This window comes from Neoarius graeffei, chromosome 16 (assembly GCF_027579695.1).
Source record: "Neoarius graeffei isolate fNeoGra1 chromosome 16, fNeoGra1.pri, whole genome shotgun sequence".
Taxonomy (NCBI): domain Eukaryota; kingdom Metazoa; phylum Chordata; class Actinopteri; order Siluriformes; family Ariidae; genus Neoarius; species Neoarius graeffei.
The window spans coordinates 32,006,096-32,021,393 of NC_083584.1; the positions used below are offsets into that span (position 1 = coordinate 32,006,096).

Here is a 15,298-nt window from a genome sequence, read left to right on the forward strand (position 1 = left end):
ATAGTCACTTGAAAATGCATCTTTGTCCACTTCGTAGGGGTCAATTCCCCCAATCAAGGCCAGTTTGGCTGCATACCGTTGTCGTGAGATGTCATCTAATGTATCTATATACTTCTGTTTGCTTAATTTTGCCGACATTGATCTTTATTTTAGAAAACTGACTATATAACTTCATAAATTCGTCCGAGATAATGTAGCCGGTAATGGCAATGGTCCGTTTTGTTTGCCCCACAAGATGGCGGCTGGAGGGCGTTCCCCGGAATGCCGTGACGTCAGTGAAAACTATCTATACTTATCCCAGGATTCCTATTCAACATACTTTCAACACACTTCATACTCTGACTTTAGATGTATATATTAAAAAAATAATAATAATAAAAATATGTATACATGTCATGGATATAAAATTGTAGAAGAATAATGATATAATTCCACAATGCAGCGATTTATAATCCCACTTGCTCATTAGGGATCTAAATTCTGTAAAGTTCTGTAAAATTCTGTAAATTCATCACAATTTCTGTAAAGCTGCTTTTCGGCGATGTATACTGCCAAAAGTGTGATACAAGTTAAGTCAAACTGCTAAAGTTTATTAAAAAAAAAAAAAAAACCCCACCCCATTCATTTCCTTTTGTTCAAGATCACCTAATTTGATCATGACCTGAAGAAAGTCTTGGTGCATAGCATCTCATTGAATACAAAACTTTAAAACAAAATATGAAAAATTATAAAAGACTTACCTTCATCTCAAGCTGCTGAACAGCTGCTCTTAATCCCTGGAGTAAACAAACAATGGAGATTTAACGCTGGTGTAAAAAGTATGGATTTACTAGAAACAAAAAAAGTATCTATTCATCATAATACCTGGAGGTCTTTTTCAAGCAAATGTCTCGTCTCGGTCTGGATCTCTTCCATTTTCAGTTTTGGAGACACCTGTGAGAAGAAAGAGAATGTTAATATTTCACACAACAGTTTCACTTATAAGCTTTCACAATATATCAGAAAAACAGTACAAGTGAACACATGCATTATCAGTTAGACAGATGATACACTTCTCTGGCTGGCCCCATTACTAAATTTACTGTACATCTTTCTTTTTTCCCCCGGATCTTGTTTGTAAGCAGGAAGTACACATTTCCTTTCATTATTCTTCTTGACTGGCTTATTTATAAGACAGAGTAAACATATTCAGGATCCAAATGCGTGCTCATACATAGTTTCTCCAATACAAAAGAAAAATAACATCCAGCTTTAAAATATCAGTCTAAACAAAATAGGTTCTATTGTTTATAGGTACTCTGATACTGAATGGGTTCTTCTGTATGCCAATTTTTTCCAAAAAATGAGAATAACTTGGACAGAGGGGGGAAAATAACGCAATTAAACAACATTGATGCTGGTACTTATGGAGGATGGCAGCCGGAATGTTGCTGTGCATGTAAATGGAACGAGAGCTTGAACAGGCTCTTTGTCTGAAGAGAGGTTTCTAAAGGTCACCAGTCAGGCTCTTCCTCTATGGCAGGGACTGGACGCTGCACAGAGGAAGCCACTGACACAGCCTCTTCCATGACTCCCTCCCTCCCTCCCTCCCTGCACTCCACCCCTTTTACACAACCACAGCTTGGCTTTGAAGCGATGTTAAAAGTCTTTGTGTTACAACTGGCTGTAGATAGAAAGTTTTAGCTAGGTCACTTTTTCAAGCAGTGATCCTGAGGGTTCGAGTACAGTATGATTTCCTTTGCTTTTCATCATCTGTGGAGGTGTACAGTGTCAATCCCCATGCACATTCCTGCTCAGGGAACACGTGAGCACTGAAATGCTACAATACTACCTCAGTCATGATGAGACATGCCTTGATTTCACTGTGAAACTTTAAAGCATGCAGGCCAGTTATGTTATAAAGCAAGTTCGCAGTTTGACATCTTGGCTGCTCACTTGTTTTCTATCCTAGTTAATTGTTTACCTGGGAGTTTTCACACACACACACACACACACACACACACGTTAAGCCTCAGTAAGATCTCCATGTGACTAGGGCATGCTCTCTGTTAAGACATTAACCTTTCCTATTTCATAAAAACATCCAGGGCCACCTGCTCAGTACGGATTGACACACAGGACACTCAACCATAACATCAATGATTATTTTCCTAGTTTATAGCTCGTCTCATAGGACAATGAACTTTCATGTAAGAAAATGTGAACATTATAAATACAAGCTGCAAGAAATATCTCTGCCTGTTAGACATTGCACAAAAGCTTAGGAAATGTTGGTATCACTTCCTTTTTGTCACTGCTGGATTTTGCTTCATCACTACTACACTTTCAAAAGGAAAGAGCTCGCTTTAATAATTTAAGAAATGATCTAGTAAGGCCACCAACTATTAAACAAAAGGATTTTGTACATTTACAAATTGTCACACTTACAATAATTAAAAAAAAAAAGTTTTCCATATGTATATAGAGAATGTTTTTTGTCTAACTCTTCTTTGCACACATCATATTTTGGATATATTTTATAAAAAAAAAAAAGAGGGAATCTTCAATGTACTGACCATATTCAAGTCTACTGTCTTGTGTTCATGTGACAAATTATTTTAAACATTACACAAAGCCAAATTATAATCTAGACCATAAAGAGCAAGACCTGGCATCTGCAATTGCCATGTTCACGCCCATGATCTTTGGTTACTTATTTAATCTGCCATATCCGGAGGCCTGATAGATCAGTTACTACTGGTTATACTTGTACATAACAGACTCTACTTGCTCTCCAGACAATGGCCTGAAAAAGGCAATTTGAATGTTTTGCATCATCGAAGTGCCATCATTTGGATATTAACACATGGTGGTGCATTTGAGAAGTTTAGGACCATCTTAGAATGAAAACACAATTCTCTAAATAATGCACTGTCTAATGAAATAGGGTGTGGTTTCAGAAATACAGACTATGCACCCATGAAGCATGTCAAAGTTCTGTACTTTTTATATGAAACCTATTAACCCAAGATTACAACAACAAGCTACAATACTTTGCATTAATATTATATAATCTAAAAAAATTTGCAATATTGCTCAGAATGGAAAAATCATATCTTAAAAAAATTACATTTAACTTTGTACACGTCGCAGAGTTTGTCAAATTCCCTGCAGTTTAAATGATAAACAGCTGAAAATCAGTATGCTGAGGTTGTTCAGTGTGCTAATAGAAAAATCACTACGTTATTGTTTAATTTATTATTATGGCCAGGTTCTTGCCTGAGCTGATAATTGCATCATCAGTTTTTCTTTGGTTAATCAGACACAAGGTACACTACCACACATGCCAGAGCAGTTGGCAGTAATGCGCCTTGCTCAAGGGCACTTGAGCCAATCCTGCTGGTTCAGGGAATTGAACCAGCAACCTTTTGGTTCTAAAGCTGTTTCTCTAACCATTTGGCCAATCAAGTGCCAAAGCTCAACCATTTTAGCTTCCCCTAAAAAAAAAATAAATAAATCATGTACAGAATTGATTTTCTTTATTGGTTTACTAGCAATGCATGCCAACATTTCCTGAAATGTTGGAATGAGATCAGATCAGGTTTTAAACGGTTTCTAACCTGATCCAATAATCTGCATTGCACAACTCTGCAACGGATTTGTGAAGAGAATCAACTTGCTACACATCCGTATCAGATCAGACTTGAATACTCAGAGCTATGATGGTCACATCGAGGAGAAAAAAAAAAAGAGAGAAATTACAACAGTAAAAATTACAGATACAAGCATAAGCCTATATACTTAGAAAAAGGGGGTAATTGCGGGCTCTATGTATGGACAACAGGTCTAGTAGGCCTATAAATAAAAGGTTCTACATACACTACCGTTCAAAAGTTTGGGGTCACTTTGAAATGTCCTTATTTTTGAAAGAAAAGCACTGTTCTTTTCAATGAAGATCACTTTAAACTAATCAGAAATCCACTCTATACATTGCTAATGTGGTAAATGACTATTCTAGCTGCAAATGTCTGGTTTTTGGTGCAATAGGTGTATAGAGGCCCATTTCCAGCAACTCTCACTCCAGTGTTCTAATGGTACAATGTGTTTGCTCATTGCCTCAGAAGGCTAATGGATGATTAGAAAACCCTTGTACAATCATGTTAGCACAGCTGAAAACAGTTGAGCTCTTTAGAGAAGCTATAAAACTGACCTTCCTTTGAGCAGATTGAGTTTCTGGAGCATCACATTTGTGGGGTCGATTAAATGCTCAAAATGGCCAGAAAAATGTCTCGACTATATTTTCTATTCATTTTACAACTTATGGTGGTAAATAAAAGTGTGACTTTTCATGGAAGACACAAAATTGTCTGGGTGACCCCAAACTTTTGAACGGTAGTGTAAAACCTTCAAGGTTTCCCTGACAGAGGCTAATGAAGATGTGTTAGTGTACAGCAGAGCTGCTGAGGGCTGGGTGTCTTGCTCAAGGGTGAGTTTTGGACTCACATCCGTTCAATCGAGTGCCAAAGCTCAACCATTGACTTATAACCACTAACACCCTGACTGACTGACTGACTGTAGGGGGCCAGACTTAAGATTAGGGGACTGAATGTGAACACTGGAGAGAGAAAAGAGGACGTTTCAAGGTAAGGTAGGCGTCTATTTAAAAATAACTGTAAACAGCGTGAAAAGTCGCGCATGCGCCATAACGCACGTGTAAACAACACCAGTGCCACGCGCACCATGAGGCAAAACAAGGCGCGCTTCCTTCTTTGAGCAGGAAGTGAATGAGGTAAGTAAATAAAAACACAATAACTAGTCGACAGGGTAATAACATGAGACCTGGTTTAGAAGGTGTCCAACAGGCTGTATATAATGAAAATAAACACACGATAGGCTACATATGATTAAAGAATAAACCGTAACAAAACATTGTAAAAGTAAACATTTCATCAAGTGATCACTCACCAGTTCTCTTTAGCTGTCCAGTAAGAGACTGAAAGTGATGCAAAACTCGAAGAAAAGTTACTGGTGTGATCTCTACTGTTCCTACAGGATGTCTCATGCAGAGTGTTATAAAGGCTTGTGTGAACTGAGCCCAGCCCACTATAAGCCAATCCCACTGCAACACTGACACCTTCACCCACACCTCATTCCTGCAGCACTACACCACAGAGGCAGGAGTCAGAGTTCACATCAACTGGCCAGTGTTTCTGAATCAATTGACCAGGCGATTCTGACTGATTTCCTGTGATACTCCCTTTCTTCAACTTCGTGGAAAAATCGTGTGAAAGTTTAACTCAGTAAACAGGTGACATGTGAGACTGAATTCATCATGCATAAAATCGCAAGTGAAAAACCATGCATAAAGTCTTCATAAATCATGTGAAAATAAATCATGTATAAAAATCAGGCACTACATGTACAAAAAAAATAAACACACGATGAAAATAGAAGGGCACTCGGTTGACCTCTACCAAGCCACATGTTCGGATTTGCAGCAAAATCTAATCAATTGTTTAGATGAGCGGCGCTGTGGTGTGGCATGGTCACCTCACAGTAAGAAGGTTCTGGGTTCGAGCGAGGGCCTTTCTGTGTGGAGTTTGCATGTTCTCCCCGTGTCTGTGTGGGTTTCCTCCGGGTGCTCCGGTTTCCCCCACAGTCCAAAGACATGCAGGTTAGGCTAATTGGTGGCTCTAAATTGACCGTAGGTGTGAATATGAATGGTTGTCTTTTCCCTTTTCCACCAAAGCAGTTCCAGGGCTGGTTCGGGACCAGTGCTTAGTTTGGAACCGGGTTTTCTGTTTCCACTGACAAAGAACTGGCTCTGGGGTCAGAAAAACTGGTTCCAGGCTAGCACCAACTCTCTGCTGGGCCAGAGGAAAGAACCGCTTACGTCAGCAGGGGGGGGCGGAGTTGTTAAGATCAACAACAATAGCAAGACCGCGAAAGGTTGCCATTTTTAAGTGACGAGAAGCAGCAGCTGTACAAACGCGAAGTCATCCATTATTGTTGTTGTTGTTGCTGCTTCTTCTCCGTGTTGTTGTTGCTTCGATGTTCGCGCCAAGGTTTATGCAAACGCAGTGATGTAACTGACGTATACAGCGACACAACTGACGTATACAGCGACGTAATGACGTGGCTCCCCTTAGCACCCCGAGCTATGGAAAAGCAAACTGGTTCTCAGCTGGCTCGCAAGTTGAACGAGTTGTGAACCAGCACCAGCACTGGCCCCGAACCAGCCCTGGAACTGATTTGGTGGAAAAGGGGTAATGTGTCAGCCCTGCGATTATCTGGTGACTTGTCCAGGGTGTACCCCGCCTCTCGCCCATAGGATAGGCTCCAGCTTGCCCGCGACCCTGCACAGGATAAGCGGTTACAGATAATGGATGGATGGATGGATGAACTGGTCATAGTTCAACAACTGAAAAATGAAGCAAATAGGTTAATATGGGACGGCCTTGGGCTGAGGTGCCCTTGAGCGAGGCACCCAACTCCTAACTGCTTCTCGGGCACTATTAGCATGGCTGCCCACTGCTCTGGGTATGTGTTTGTGCTCATTGCTCATGTGTGTGTTCACTGCTTCAGATGGGTTAAATGCAGAGAGGAATTTCACAAGCGTGTGATGAATAAAGTTCTGCTGCTGCTGCTGCTGCTTGTTTCTTGGTCCATGGCTCACCTTTCCTCAAAAGTTCATCAAAATCCATTCACTACTTTTTGAGTCACGTTGGGAACAGACAGACAAACAAACAAACAAATGGAGATGAAAACATAACCTCCTCCAACAAAGTTGGTGGAGGTAATAACATATGAAGTAAGATTTGTTTGTTGGTTGGTTTGTTTATCTCAGAGTGTTATAAAATATATCATCAGTACACTCATTTTAGACATATTGAAGACCCTTCAAGTATAGTTACAGGTGCTTAGCTTCCTAACAGGGCTCTAATTTGTCTCCTAGTTGGGAGAACACTCTTTTGTAGCATTCTGCATAGAACCTGACGAGCCCTTAAGGATTTTAGATGTGACCATTTCTTCAGAGTGTACACTGAATGCAAATCTGGCAATGAAGAATAATCCCAGTTTGCTTGTATGCGTGTGTGTGTGCGCGCGTGCGTGTGTGCATGCGTGTGTCTGTGACTCATTGTTGTCAAAGCAGGGTTTTTTTTTAGAGGAAGTATGGTGGTATTGCTAAACTGCTGCTTTTCAGATTCCAAAACATCAGCTAAAAGGGGGGGTCATACCACATACTAAGAAATTCTAGAATTCATGTAAAAATTTATATGATTTTACTTTGCACTCAAGTTACTGTAGATTATATAACAAATATATATATATATATATATATATATATATATATATATTAATGAAAAATGTTTGAACTGAAAAAAGTACAAATGCAAAATAGAAGCATTTTCACAAGTGGTTTTAGACCTTTGGATCCCCATTGTAGGTACCTGAAATGAAACAATGAGTTTTTTCGCATGTGAAACATATCCTGGTTCAAATAAAAAGTTTTTTAAAAAGTTGAAAATTTGTAAATTACATGGTCAAAAAGCACCCACAGAGGATAATTAATCAATGTGCCCTTTTGATCCACAAATTGAGAATCTACACAACAGGCCGACTTTAAACACAAGGCAAACAAAGACTCAATTTTATAGAACTGCGGTTCTTAGGCCCTGCTCACACTACAGTTCGTGATGGGTTTGCGAATATTTGGCGATGAAAAATTGGTGGCATCACCACCCCAGTCTGCTAATCCAGAGGTACTGTCCCCGACCTCGACGCAACATTGAAAAGGCGCGTCAGCCAAGACAGCCCAACAACATCTAGCGCCTTCAGGAGCTCAGGACTAATTTCATCCACCCCCGGAGCCCGGCTACCGAGGCAAGGCAAGGCAAGTTTATTTATATAGCACATTTCATACACAGTGGTAGTTCAATGTGCTTTACAGAGGTAAAAGCAAAACAGTAAACAATAGAAAATAAAATTACATAAAATAAAGGGGGAAGAAGAGAGAAAAATAAAAATAATATCAGAATTAAACAATAGTAGAAATAAAGTAATAAAATGAAGTAAAAGTTCAATTAAAAACAGCAGAATAAAATGGAATAAAAGTTAAGTAAAGTTTAAAACATGCAAAGACTGTAAAAGTTAAGTAAAGTTTAAAACATGTAAAGATGACGATATTTATCAGTTAGCAGAAAGCATCTGAGAACAGCTTGGTCTTTAGTCTAGATTTGAAGCTGCCAACAGCAGGAGCATTTTTGATGTCCTCTGGCAGTTGGTTCCATAGCTGTACTGCATAGTAGCTAAAAGCTGCTTCACCACACTTTGTTTTAACAACAGGTTTTACCAGTAAATTTTGCTGCTGCGATCTGGTAGATCTGATCGGGTTAGGCCGCTGCAACATATCAGAGAGGTAATTGGGCCCTGTACCATTTAGAGATTTGTACACCAGCAGCAATGCTTTAAAGTCAATTCTGTAGCTTAGGAGCTTTTTAACCACCTCGGCAACCTCAGCCCCTGTGATGTGCGAGTCCTCCCAAGCACCCTCAGACTCTGCGTCCTCCTCGGACAACATGAAGGTGGGATTGAGGAGATCCTCGAAATATTCCTTCCACTGCCGGACGCTGTCCCCATTTGAGGTCAACAGCACTCCATCCCCACTGTAAACAGTCGGGACAGAGCACTGCTTCCCCTTCCTGAGACGCTAGACGGGTTGCCAGAATCTCTTCGAGACTGACCGAAAGTCGCTTTCTCCATGGAAAGCCTCACCGAACTCCTCCCACACCCGAGTTTTTGCTTCAGCGACTGCCAGAGCCGCGTTCCACTTGGCCCATTGGTATCTATCAGCTGCCTCTGGAGACTCACAGACTAACCAAGCCTGATAGGACTCCTTCTTCAGCTTGACAGCTCCCCTCACTGCAGGTGTCCATCACCGGATTCGGGGATTACTGTCACAACAGGCACCAACAACCTTACGGCCGCCTCAGCAATGGAGGTACGGAAGATGGTCCACTCGGACTCAATGTCCCCATCCTCCCCTGGTATGCAGTTGAAGCTCTGCCGGAGGTGGCAGTTGAAGACCCAACGGATCTGCCAAAATTGGAGTGGAAGAACTCGAGCGGCCTGCACAGAACCCTGACCTTAACCCCACTGAACACCTTTGGGATGACCTGGGACATGCCCAGGCCTCTTTGTCTGACATCAGTGCTTGACCTCACTAATGTTTGTGTGTCTGAATGGACAAATCCCTAAAGTTGCGCTCCAGATTTTAGTGGAAAGAAGAGTGGAGTGTAAATCTACAAAGGGGGCACAAAAAATGGAATAGGATGTGATGGTCAGGTGTCCACAAATGTTTAGCTATATAGTGTGTCTTGCTTTCATTGAAAACATGCAATTCTAACAGGGGCGTGTAGACTTTTTTATATCCACTATATATAAATGGTTAACTCATCCTACTTACATGTACTATATTTACCCTTACATTATCTACCCCTTAATTATTATAGCGTGTGTGCGTGCGCGCGCATGTGTGTGTATCTGTGTGTGTTTGTGTGTGTATCTGTGTGTGTGCGTATATCTGTGTGTGTGTGTGTGTGTGTGCGTGCGTGTATGTGTGCATGTATCTGTGTGTGCATGTATCTGTGTGTGTGTATCTGTGTGTGTGTGTATCTGTGTGTTTGTGTGTGTATCTGTGTGTGTGCGTACGCACGTGTGTGTGCACGTACGTGTGTATCTGTGTGTGTGTGTGTGTGTGTGTGTGTGTGTGTGAGAGCGAGAGAGACAGAGAGAGAGATTTCTGTGTCTGTACAATACAGCTAGTGTGAGCTGACTGCAGCACTAATAAGGGCCACATTCACAATAGAGCTCCAAGTTAGAACTCATGCTAATCAACTATCGAGCTCTATTTCCACTGCAACCTCAATCAGATGCAGGACAAATGCAACTGGAGTAAAATAACCAATTTTCATTGTATGGGAAAAGGTTACTACCCACCTCATATCTCACTTATAGTTATAAAACGTAGCTATAAACTATGACCTTATCTGGCCGACTTATTTTACTACATCCAGTAAGGTGCACATAAGCAGTGGGAGACGGATATGGCAGATCCTCTGCTTGAACACACAGCAAAGCAGTTCCTAGTCTGGGGTGGCAGTCTAGTCAAAACCATTTTCATGAGCATTCATCCCCAGAAGAAGAAGATGATGATGAAGGCTTATTTGTCTTAAATAATTAAGTTATTTTCTTCGCATATCTCATCATGTTAGGAAGTTGGAGTCAGAGCACAGAGTCACCCATGATATAGCATCCCTGGAGCAGAAGGGGTTAAGGGCCTTGCTCAAGGGCCCAGCAGTGGCAGCTTGGCAGTGTCACCACAAATCATTGATGAACACTACTAGCTGCATTTAAAATAGTTTAGAAGACCACTATATTTTTACAATACACAGTGCCCTCCACAATTATTGCCATCCCTTGTAAAGATTAGTAAAAAAAAAAAAAAAAGAGATTAGAAAAAAATCCACCTTATGGTGAAGTAGCTTCATCTCACACTGGAAAAAAAAATGAGAAAAAGCCAACCTTTAATTGAAAAATATTCATTCAAAGTAAAACAAATTCAAGGCTTGAGATTTGGACCAAAGAGTTTATTTACTACACTAAAGCTAAGAGTGATGGACTTTCACCTGCCCTGTATTTGAGATCCGTGTCCTCACACCTTACTTTCGAGATCAAAGACTCCTCACGTAGACGTCTGCTAACTCTTAAAAGGTTTATTAACCTTGTCTTTGTACATATTTTGCGAGGCTGTATTTATTGTGATGTTAGCTTGTACAACCCCGATTCCAAAAAAGTTGGGACAAAGTACAAATTGTAAATAAAAATGGAATGCAATAATTTACAAATCTCAAAAACTGATATTGTATTCACAATAGAACATAGACAACATATCAAATGTTGAAAGTGAGACATTTTGAAATTTCATGCCAAATATTGGCTCATTTGAAATTTCACGACAGCAACACATCTCAAAAAAGTTGGGACAGGGGCAATAAGAGGCTGGAAAAGTTAAAGGTACAAAAAAGGAACAGTTGGAGGACCAAATTGCAACTCATTAGGTCAATTGGCAATAGGTCATTAAGGCCAAGTTTACATTAGACCGTATCTGTCTCGTTTTCTTCGCAGATGCACTGTCCGTTTACATTAAAACGCCTGGAAACGCTGGGAAACGGGAATCCGCCAGGGTCCACATATTCAATCCAGATCGTGTCTGGTCCGGTGCTGTGTAAACATTGAGAATACGCGGATACGCTGTGCTGAGCTCTAGCTGGCGTCGTCATTGGACAACGTCACTGTGACATCCACCTTCCTGATTCGCTGGCGTTGGTCATGTGACGTGACTGCTGAAAAACGGCGCGGACTTCCGCCTTGTATCACCTTTCATTAAAGAGTATAAAAGTATGAAAATACTGCAAATACTGATGCAAATACTGCCCATTGTGTAGTTATGATTGTTTTTAGGCTTGCTATCCTTCCACTTGCAAGTGGTAAGTGACGCGCGTGCCCGACATGCACTGAGATCACACACACAGCGGCTCAGTCCCAAATCACTGCTTGTGCGCTTCACTCGCGCACTCTGTGAGCTGCGCAGGGCCGGAGTGCGCACCCTCCAGAGGGCACTCGCTGTTCAGGGCGGAGTGATTTGGAGCGCAGGATGCCTGCGGAGCCGAGTGTATCCGTGTATTGGTGTTGCTGTGTGCACGCGAATCGTGTATTGGTGTTGCTGTGTGCACACTAATCGTTTTAAAAACGTTAATCTGATGATCCGCTGATACGGTCTAATGTAAACCCCACCTAATTCTGCACTGACAAATAGTGGCGCAATATCAGAAAGGAGTTTGACCGTGTAAAATTGCAAAGAGTTTGAACATATCATCATCTACAGTGCATAATATCATCAAAAGATTCAGAGAATCTGGAAGAATCTCTGTGCGTAAGGGTCAAGACTGGAAAACCATACTGGATGCCCGTGATCTTCGGGCCCTTAGACGGCACTGCATGACATACAGGCATGATTCTGTATTGGAAATCACAAAATGGGCTCAGGAATATATCCAGAGAACATTATTAGTCATTCGGACTAAAGAGGAGAAGGACGACCCAAGTTGTTATCAGCGCTCAGTTCAGAAGCCTGCATCTCTGATGGTATGGGGTTGCATTAGTGCGTGTGGCATGGGCAGCTTACACATCTGGAAAGACACCATCAATGCTGAAAGGTATATCCAGGTTCTAGAGCAACATATGCTCCCATCCAGACGATGTCTCTTTCAGGGAAGACCTTGCATTTTCCAGCATGACAATGCCAAACCACATACTGCATCAATTACAGCATCATGGCTGCGTAGAAGAAGGGTCCGGGTACTGAACTGGCCAGCCTGCAGTCCAGATCTTTCACCCATAGAAAACATTTGGCGCATCATAAAACGGAAGATACAACAAAAAAGACCTAAGACAGTTGAGCAACTAGAATCCTACATTAGACAAGAATGGGTTAACATTCCTATCCCTAAACTTGAGCAACTTGTCTCCTCAATCCCCAGACGTTTACAGACTGTTGTAAAGAGAAAAGGGGATGTCTCACAGTGGTAAACATGGCCTTGTCCCAACTTTTTTGAGATGTGTTGTTGTCATGAAATTTAAAATCACCTAATTTTTCTCTTTAAATGATACATTTTCTCAGTTTAAACATTTGATATGTCATCTGTGTTCTATTCTGAATAAAATATGGAATTTTGAAACTTCCACATCATTGCATTCCGTTTTTATTTACAATTTGTACTTTGTCCCAACTTTTTTGGAATCGGGGTTGTATTTAAAATTAGTAGAAGTTCAGTTAGCACAAAGTTACCTCAAAGTCAAGTCAAATGTTGCATATAAAATAAAGGTTTTCGATAATCATTTACATTATTTTATCTTGTTGTTTCATTCTGGTTACATCCATTATCCGTAATCACTTATCCTGTACAGGGTCACGGGCAAGCTGGAGCCTATCCCAGCTGACTATGGGCGAGAGGTGGGGTACACCCTGGACAAGTCGCCAGGTCATCACAGGGCTGACACAGAGACAAACAACCATTCACACTCACATTCACACCTACGGTCAATTTAGAGCCACCAATCAGCCTAACCTGCATGTCTTTGGACTGGGGGGGAAACCCATAGAGACATGAGTAGAACATGCAAACTCCACACAGAAAGGCCCCCATTGGCTGCTGGGCTCGACCCCAAAACCTTCTTGCTGTGAGGCAATAGTGCTAACCACTACACCACTATGCCGCCTCACTCTGGTTCATTTGAAGGATTTGTACTCAATAGTGTACCTATATGTTTTTCAGCCGGCTTAAGACTTTTGTACATTTTTGGATACTTTTGGCCTTCAAATGTACTAGAGTGCACAATATTAGACAAAAAGTCTTAGGTTCTCTTTAATTATATCTATTTGAGTTTCACTGTGTCAGTGGAAAAGAGCAAGTTTTTGATAACCAAACATTTGTTTTCCAAAAAAATTAAAAGTGGTACTTTTTTGATTAAGGCAGCACGGTGGTGTAGTGGTTAGCGCTGTCGCCTCACAGCAAGAAGGTCCTAGGTTCGAGCCCCGTGGCCGGCGAGGGCCTTTCTGTGCGGAGTTTGCATGTTCTCCCCGTGTCCGCGTGGGTTTCCTCCGGGTGCTCCGGTTTCCCCCACAGTCCAAAGACATGCAGGTTAGGTTAACTGGTGACTCTAAATTGACCGTAGGTGTGAATGTGAGTGTGAATGGTTGTCTGTGTCAGCCCTGTGATGACCTGGCGACTTGTCCAGGGTGTGCCCCGCCTTTCGCCCGTAGTCAGCTGGGATAGGCTCCAGCTTGCCTGCGACCCTGTAGAACAGGATAAAGCGGCTAGAGATAATGAGATGAGACTTTTTTGATTAAGTAAAGCAACTTATCCAATGATAGACCACTTTTTAGATTAAATATACTTAATTACTTAATTTGTAGGAAGAAAACCCAAGAGAGGGCCTGTTCAGCATAGATAACAAACATTTCTTCAGAAGAACTGTGACAGGTTCTTCAAGATGTTAGAACAACTGCATTCCTTAAAATTGTACAACAAGCATACTTGTGATTTAAAGGCAAAGGGTGGTCACTGCAAAAAAGATTGTTGTTGTTTTTTATTGTTTACTGATATTTAAGTTTGCGTTTTTGTTTTTTAATTTAGAAAGATTTCAACATTTCAACATTTAGGAAGACAGTCATACTAATATGTATTTAGGGTTCATGAGAAAGCTCTACACCATTGTCCAGCTTTTCCAGCACCTCTTTTTTTCACAGTGTAATTAAATATAAGCAAAACTGAAAGTATTCATTTCTTCAGAATAATTATGTAAACAATGGCCTTTCCCTTTTCACTGGGTAGTTTGGTATGGCTGGGTGTCAAGAATGTGACCAAAGCTTACTCTCTGGACACCCTATACGCAAACGTCTTGTCAGGAAAGCAGAAAAAGAATAAAATCGAGGCTTTATAGTTTGGTTCTCTTAACTTGCATTATTTACTGAGCTAGATAACATGAGCAAAACATACTGTAAGTCATGTTAACAAAGCTACCGTAAATTCAAGTTACAAATATCAAGGAATACAAGTGTTAATTACTTTGTTAAAGTGATTAATTCGATACTAATGATGGCATTTGTAGTTTGTTTTGTTAATGTTCACCAGTGGTGTAAATTACATTGATTAAAGGAATCTTAATGTAAAGTGTGACATAACGTACCACATAGCTGTTGAATATTCGAATCTGATTGTTCATAAGGTGTTGATCAGTGTGGTGTAGATAGTGTCGACTTTAAGTCAAATCACAGGTTTATTCTAAAACATGATCATTCTAAAACGTTATCATTTCTATCTTATCTCATCTCATTATCTGTAGCCATTTTATCCTGTTCTACAGGGTCGCAGGCAAGCTGGCAGATGCCCAACATAATCTAAGACTAATAAGAAATGGATTTTAAAAGCTGTTGTTATTGTGAAGAAAAAAGAACTTTTTTCCTTCACAAATTAGTAATAATATACTTATTATATGTTTTCCTCCATGAGACAATCTTCATGACAGAATATTTTTTACATTAGTGACATTTAGCAGACGCCCTTATCCAAAGGGATGTATAGCATGAGGATATGACACAGTGATGCTGGTTACAGTATGAATCATTGTGAGTAGTGATTCGAACCCTCATGACGTGTGCTCTGCCAGAGTTTACTCAGGAAAGCCCAATGCATCT

General features: G+C 40.8%; 1 protein-coding gene across 2 annotated transcripts in view; it reads right to left on the minus strand.

Annotated features, from left to right (window-relative positions):
• Positions 1-5,056, minus strand: part of ndrg1a (N-myc downstream regulated 1a) — a 15,997-nt gene extending 10,941 nt beyond the window's left edge. The window contains exons 1-3 of one of the 2 annotated variants that reach the window (XM_060942781.1): positions 4,945-5,056; positions 865-933; positions 741-776 (exon numbers count right to left, since the gene is read on the minus strand). In XM_060942781.1, coding sequence (XP_060798764.1) covers positions 741-776; positions 865-915 — 87 coding nt within the window. In that variant the 5' untranslated portion in view covers positions 916-933; positions 4,945-5,056. Of the gene's footprint in view, positions 1-740; positions 777-864; positions 934-3,599; positions 3,692-4,944 lie in introns of those variants that run through there. The other variant, XM_060942782.1, reaches the window with a different exon arrangement.
• Between the last annotated feature and the right edge of the window lie 10,242 nt (positions 5,057-15,298).